This window comes from Anser cygnoides, chromosome 10, assembly GCF_040182565.1.
Source record: "Anser cygnoides isolate HZ-2024a breed goose chromosome 10, Taihu_goose_T2T_genome, whole genome shotgun sequence".
NCBI classification, from domain to species: Eukaryota; Metazoa; Chordata; class Aves; order Anseriformes; family Anatidae; genus Anser; species Anser cygnoides.
Window position 1 is genome coordinate 864,479 of NC_089882.1, and position 7,566 is coordinate 872,044.

A 7,566-nucleotide genomic window follows, 5' to 3' on the forward strand; every position below is an offset into this window, starting at 1 on the left:
TACAGCAATATGGAAAGTTCATCACATTCATACAGTGATTCTACCACCAGCTGCATATCCTTCTGAAGTTTACTGTATAATGAATTTAAAACATAAATAGCAACAAATGGGATAAATAATTTCTTAGCCAGAATTGGAATGAAGTTCTTTTTGTCTTTATAAATAACTTTTTATACTAATGTTTCTTGTGACCCTTTCGATATTTAATTAAGTCACACAGTTTCTGGATTTTTTTATTATTATTAAATATATTTTATTCTCATATTTACCATTTTTAAGCTTTATTATAAGTAACTATAAATCACTGACAAAGTAAGATGAGAAATGGTTCTACTTTTACAATTTAACTCAAATGATATTTTCGAGCCTCTAAAAAATACTCCTCTGGATTGCTTATTCAGAATCAAGAATGATTATAATCGGAGATTTTTCATATTACTACAGAAGATAGGCTTTTTTGTTAGGGTTTTATAAACTAGATTTGAGCTGTTTATTGTGTGATGTGCCCCATTGGTTTGGAGCAGTGCAGAACACCTTTTGCCCAGGTATAACTGATTGGTGCCAGACAGCTGCAGATCTCCCAGGTAACATTTCCTCAAGTGGAGTTTTTAAGAATGACTAAAATTTGTTCTCCTCCAAGCAGGGTGTTTACTTTCTGTGTTCAGTGTTCTCCAGATAATGTGCAGTGCTGCACTTACCAATTGAATCAGGAAACTTTCTTTAGCATTACTTTAACCTGTGTGCTTTATTGATTTGAGATGTAAGAAAGTATATGCCAAAACTTTGGTTATTTTAACTAGTTCTAAACAAGAAAGACTAACATCAGTTTTGACAACAAACAAAACCAGGTTTTGTTCTATTGGTTATGTTTAAAAGATTCCAATTTCAAACCAAACACAACTTGTGGTTATTCTGTCAGATATTTATATAGCCACTGGGGCGCCATAGTTATGCACCGCATACATCATTGTATTTTTAAAATGTACTTAATGAACATTTTTTCTTTTCTGGTAACTACTTCATTGCCTTAAATGAATGCATTCCAATAGAATTTGTAACAAATGAGCACTTTGTGTTTGCATTAATGCCAAACACGTTTAACAAATTTTTAACAAGGAACACTGGCAAAAAGCCAAACTCCTAGAGGGACACTGAAGGAATGCTATAAATTTAAACTAGATTTTACCTTTTCACTCAGCTCAACAAGTGTCTTAGGTGTCTTTGGCATCTTTGCATTGAAAGTTTTCCATGCAGGTTGGATACAACTTTATGTCAATTATTTCTCTCGTTGGCCTTCCCTGCTGAAGATTTTCACATTGATGTGACAGACTTTAGCAGGATACTGTATTCATTAGAAAGTGAGAGGTTGTTTTTTGTTCTTTCCACAAGAATTGGGCCAGGTGGAAGTAGCAAAATGTGTATTTTTTGTTGGGACAGAGAAATTCATATGCCGTTGTCGTATCTTATGTTAAGGGAAGTGTAACAGGGGAGAGCACTCCAGCAGATCTGTGCTACCCAATATTGCTTCTTGTGCTGAGTGGCAAATACCTGGACCGTGATCACATTTGCAACTGTACTTCAGAGGCAGGGGAAAAGCAGCCTGCAGTGCTCCCACTGGTCCAAGCTCTGGGCTCACACAGAAGCCATGAGCAGATTTTTTGGCTGAATCAAACATCTGGGGGGATTCTGCAGTTGTTAAGTTATGCCCACATGGTACATGTCATTACATACCTTGGGAATCACCTAGTCTGCAATATGTGTTCCTATTAAAAGTGTTACAAGTAGCTGAACAAACCACATGCTTGCTTTTTACTTGTAACTTAATATATTAATTTAATTTTTACTATGTTATTTCAGATTTAATCAAATGCAGGAACTGAAAAATAATAATACTTAGCACTCATCCAAGACTGTTAAGGCACATTACAAACATTAAGCCTTGCAAATTCCTGAGAGGACCCTGATGTTATCCCTGCTATAGTGAAGAGCAAGTTAAGCACAGAAAAATGATGTGGCTTTTCCCTTACTCACAAAAAAAGCTAGTGGCAGGGTCAGAATTCAGCATAGTGCTGTGCCAGGGCTTTGTCTTAGTTAATCATGTCATTCTTTTCATGGGTTTGGATGAGCAAAACTAAAAATTGAGAATGCATTTTTTTTCATTTTTTTTCTTTTTAATTAATGTCATTTATTTTTTCTTTTTTAATTAATGTCATTTAGATCTTGTTGTTGCAAGAGGCACAGCTGAGTTCCAGGAGGTCACTCAAGAAAAACTGTGTTATAGCCTTGTTTGTGCATTACTATTTTTTATTCTAGTTACTTGTTTCTAGAAAATGAAATTATTTCACATCATTTGTTAGTAGTCTGATGGCAGTAATGATGAATTAGTGCAGAGAAGGAAACTGAGGAATTAATCCTGACAGTTTTTTAAAAGATGTCACATTATAGTGCATGTCTTGTTATAGCTTAAGGAGCAGAAATAGCCCTAACAGGATTCCATTAATGATATCCTTCTCTACTAACATTTGGTCAGATACCAGTTCCCTACAATAAACTGGCCATTCCCTCTCTTTCTGACTCGCTAATTACCATATCAGTCGTTGGCCTTTTATGTAGGTACCATGTGTAACAGGTTAGGAGAGGGCAATTTAAGCCTATGTGAATGGGTATCTGTTTTTGTATCTGGGTGCTTGTTGCAAACATTTGGAAAGCATATGGAGCATAATGGACATTAACCCAGATGTCAAAAATAGCCTGCATTTTACTGCTGTTATTAAACAGTTTCCCCTTTAACCCCTTTGTGTTTACCCACCCTCTCCCAGCTCATTCCTGCAAATCAATGCTGAGAGGAAAGGATTGGAAGTAAAAAGCAGTAATCTGGCAGGTGTCTTTATCCAAAGGAAAAACAACCCGAACAAATATTTGTGGGCTACTACACTTTTATATCTTCACATCCTTCTGATATTTTTGTTGACTGGTATCTAATGGACCGTCAGAGGTGCCGAACTCAAGACATTAATTTCGGTTGCAGCACTGCTAAATCTCAGGCCCAATATACGTTACCAACTTTTATTTCTGTCTCAGAGGTTGTGACCTATACCAAGTACAGCATTGAAGAAACAAACATAAATTTAATTTACTCAACCTCAGTTGGTATTTGACAGCAATATCCTTTTGTATATTTATTTGACTTACTTGAGAAATACTTTGCATTTCCTACCTGTGGTGAGCCAGTTTTTGTTACAGTCCCAATACGTGTATGGTTTCCTGATGAATGGGTGGGGTTTATTTGGGAGTTTCATTCTGTACTAAAACCTCAATGAAAATCTGGGGAGCAAGCTGAAGAGAGGTTGTGTTTTGTGATTGGCTGCTGCTGCTCAGATTGGACTCTTTATTCTGAGTTCTTCTTTTTGAGTGCATAAATGAGTGTTAATTGCAAAGGAACTTCAGCTTGTAAAATATCAAGTATATTGAAGATTTGCTGTGATCATATTTTAGTGAACCTGTTAAAAAATATAGACATTTTTGTGCTAAGGTTTCTGGAATGTACTCTCCTCGTTAATTTATATGGGTGCTTCCTATGCGTATATATCTCTTTGAATGATGATCAGGAAATACTCAGCACACAAAAGAATGGGAGCTATGCACAGTTCACGAAACGTAACGCATGCTCTGACTTACCGTTTTCATAAAAAGTTTGCAAAAATTTTATGTGCCAGAACTAGTAACATGATCTACTTTAGGAACTCCCTGGCTTTCCAGCTCTGCAGAAGTCATTTTTCCTTCATTCAAGGGCCAAATCCAAAGCCTGTTAAAATCAATGGGAACCTTTCCACATTTCAGTGGGCTTTGGATTAGTCCCGAAATGTTTTAACCAGAAAAATTGTACCAACCTCCCATTGGAGAAGTAAAATTATTCATCTAAGTTTGTATTATATAAACCATTATATGTAGTTACCACACAGACATGAACTTGAAAATAGGGATTTAAAATCATTTGCAAGTTTGTGTTCTACGCAAAGTATTGCACTTTACTCATTGCATAATTACTCTGATGTTAGCTTCTAGAATTTAAAGAGGCATTTTAGTCAAATAGTTGTACACAACATTTTTTCAGCTGTATGCAAAAATGTAAAAATTCTCCTCTCCAGTTAAATAAATGCAAGCTCAGTAATGAAGGATCCCATACATAACGCATTTTCACTTCTCCGGGAACAAAGTAGATAAATGAACAACTTCCCTGCAAAGGAATCATTTCATTCCTCCCACTCATCTGATATACAGATACCATGAATAAGACTAATTCACTGCACTCTGTTCAAGAGTACTGTGCCGTCTGTTTGCAACAGAACTATTGGAACAATACAAATCATTCAGGCCTCATGCTGAAGTCACTTGCAATCAGACAGAGCCTCTTCCAAAGCCCATGGACAGCAGGAAGACACTTTCCACTGACTGACTCAGGCTTACACCAGTTACCTTTAGCAGTCCCCTAGATTTCAGAAGTACCAGCCAAGCCATGGAAAACAACCACCACTCACAAGTGACTGCAGGGCTGAAATGCTCACTGTGGAATATTTCAATTTTTATAAATCTGAGGTACTTGTATCCATAAAACCTTCCTCCATTGTCTTGAAAATTAAAGTGGACTTTAGTTTAAAATACTTAAAATACAACAATGAAATGTTGCTTTCAGTACCTCCATTTTTGGAGAGTCACTGGGGCACTGCACATTCCACCTGCCATGGAACAGAGCGGAAATAAAAGGACAATGTCCACACAGACAACATTATTTATGTTTAATAGCATTTCCAAGTCAAAGCTACTGTGCCTGTAGAGAACAGAAAACTCCCCATTTGCAAAATCACAAACACAACACAATTTAACATCTTTGGAATTTAAAATCTTTCCCATTTAGGGGAAATCTTGTGACACAAATCATCTGTAAAACTAATTGCCACCCTTTAAGCATATCAAATGGGCTCAAATTGAATTTAAATCCTTGCCTAATCCTTAGTCCCTAGAAAAGCAATATATCCGCTGATGTCTATGAGAAGCTTGATTAGATGAGAACTAAGATGTTGCATATGCTTGAAACATTTTATTAACTAGAATATTTTGTTCTCTTGTTACAGTTGTCAGAGGAACTAGTGAAAGAGGAAGAAAAAACGTATCACTGGAATGTAACGATGATAATCTATTGCATTGGATCTCCAAACATGTCCATGATATCCTGGAGAAGATCACAGATGCAGAAAATGAATGCTAAGGTTGATATCTAATGAAATGATGCATTAATTGGCATCTTCTCCATTATTTCTTGTAGTCTACTAGGAAATTAGATACTTTGGAATAAAACAAAGGAGACTCAAGCAGAAATTACAAGAGCTTTATTTCTATCTTTAATGGGTCTTGCAAGTTATTGTTTTCACAAACAAACCTTCTGTTTAGAATATTATTGTTTAATGAAGTTCAGTTAAACAGGTTATTTGACTAATTATTGGTAAATTGATATTGATTTTAATAAGTAATTCAGATTCGTTTAGGTATGGTATCTGCGTTTGCTGATTTTACCTAGTCTATTCTAAAACTTCTGTTGCACTAGATTATCAAAGAGGTATTAGTGAAATGTTATATAAGGGTGTTGGCATTAATCTTACCCCCAGTTAGATGTGGGCTTTTTCAAAAAATAAAACCCAAGCCTTTACCCTCCTCTGTTTTCTTATATCTACTGATAAAATAATTATAATCAAAAAATAAAACCCAAACCAAAAACCACCAACAGCCTCAAAAAAACCCCACATTGATAGTATAACTGGTATTAAGCTCTGGGCCAGGTTGGAAATGAAATCAATTTTTGGTACTAATAACTGATGGCAAAGATTAGCTTTATGAAAATATGGTGTGTGTCTCTGACAATGCATAGGACATCTAATTTGATCATAAATATATGATTATAAACAAGATGTATCTATTCCTGGATGATAAAAGCTTGAGACATATATAAATACATATGTATTTGTATGTATGGACATGTACACAAGGATGTATCAACCTTTTACCATCCAAATGCATACAGATCTTCAACAATAAAAGCTGGGACTCAAAAATAAAAATAAAAATAAAAATAAAAATAAAAATAAAAATAAAAATAAAAATAAAAATAAAAATAAAAATAAAAATAAAAATAAAAAAGATTGCTGTGAATACAGTATATGCACTAGGTCTCCTGTAAATGAGGAACTGTTTGTTATCATTTTCTGTATTGAAAAACAGACTCCAACATGGATCCCAATAACTCTTAGATGTTACAGAAGAAAATACAATGATCAAATAGCACGTAGAGGCTGTTTGTATCAACAAAATATATCTAGTATAATAATTCTAAAGCACATGCAACGAAAAAATGAAAAATATGAAGTCATTACATTCAATGAGAAATTATTAACTGCTAGTTAAATCTCTACCACTTCTCAAGGAGAGGATCCTTATGACTCCATGAATATTTTTGGTCAGTCTGGCAAATGTGCAAATGCTTGGTTGTTTTATTGAGGCATCTTTTTGTCCATGGAAGAAATGCTTCCACGCTGATGGGAGTAGGAACAGAATATCTGCATTTTTAAAGGACAAACAATAAATTTAAGCATGGGTGGCCTTAATCCTTAGTACTTTTTTCTTTGCTGCTGTAAAAAAAAAAAAAAAAAAAAAAAAAGAAAGAAAAATCTAAATGGATACTCCTAAAGTCTTGCACTGAATTTAGAAAAAATATTTTTGAACCTGTGGTGCAATTAACCCTAAACACCCTACATGAGCCATACATATAGCCCTTTAAATTGATTGTCTAGAGATGATATTTTATTTATTTGTACCATATTCTTGGTGCAATCAAAGAGCAATTTATTTGAGCAGGAGTCCTGCTGGATGCTACTGTTTTCCATAGATAGAAAATGTATAGAATTAGTATAGCATAGATAATCCAAATTTCATTCATGTTTAAAAAGTTTGTCCTTTAACTATCAATGGCATTTTAGATCTTTGTTTTTGAAACAGCAAAGCTTTTGGGAGTATATTTAGCACATATGACAAATGTTGCACTTGGAAACTCAGACAACAAAACTTTCTCGTGACAAATTTGTTGTCACAGTGGGGGACAATCGTCTGTGTCTCTTACAATCAGGTCTTAACCTTAACTCTGCAACTGAATACTTGAAGTAGGAAATAAACTAGGGGGAAATAGGGTCACAGATACAAAGCTGTATAGTTAGATATTTATATGTATGTGCCAATTTTGTCACAGATATTATTTTAGGGGCATTTTTGCTCCAATCATGTTGGTAAGAGTATTGATCTAAACTTTTATCAGGGCCTACAATTTAGCCCCTAAAGAGGAAAACTCTGTGTAATGTTGCTTCTTTCTTTTATTTTCTTTACTTCTCTCTCTCTTTTCTTTTCTTTTCTTTTTTTTTTTTTTTTAATTTCATGTGATTATGATGTTTGGAGAAAATCTTTTCATATACTAAAATATGATCTCGGGGTTTACAATAAACACTGTGATGTTGGGAAATTATT

General features: G+C 34.5%; 1 protein-coding gene across 21 annotated transcripts in view; it reads left to right on the forward strand.

The window, feature by feature from the left end:
• The window catches only part of ERC2 (ELKS/RAB6-interacting/CAST family member 2), a 523,782-nt gene extending 517,063 nt beyond the window's left edge, over window positions 1-6,719 (forward strand). For 19 of the 21 annotated variants that reach the window (XM_048047550.2, XM_048047548.2, XM_048047565.2 and 16 more), the window contains one exon: window positions 5,133-6,719. In XM_048047550.2, the coding sequence (XP_047903507.2) occupies window positions 5,133-5,279 (147 nt within the window). In that variant the 3' untranslated portion in view covers window positions 5,280-6,719. The remainder of the gene's footprint in view (window positions 1-5,132) is intronic. The other 2 variants (XR_010834045.1, XM_048047560.2) reach the window with 2 other exon arrangements.
• Window positions 6,720-7,566: the final 847 nt, after the last annotated feature.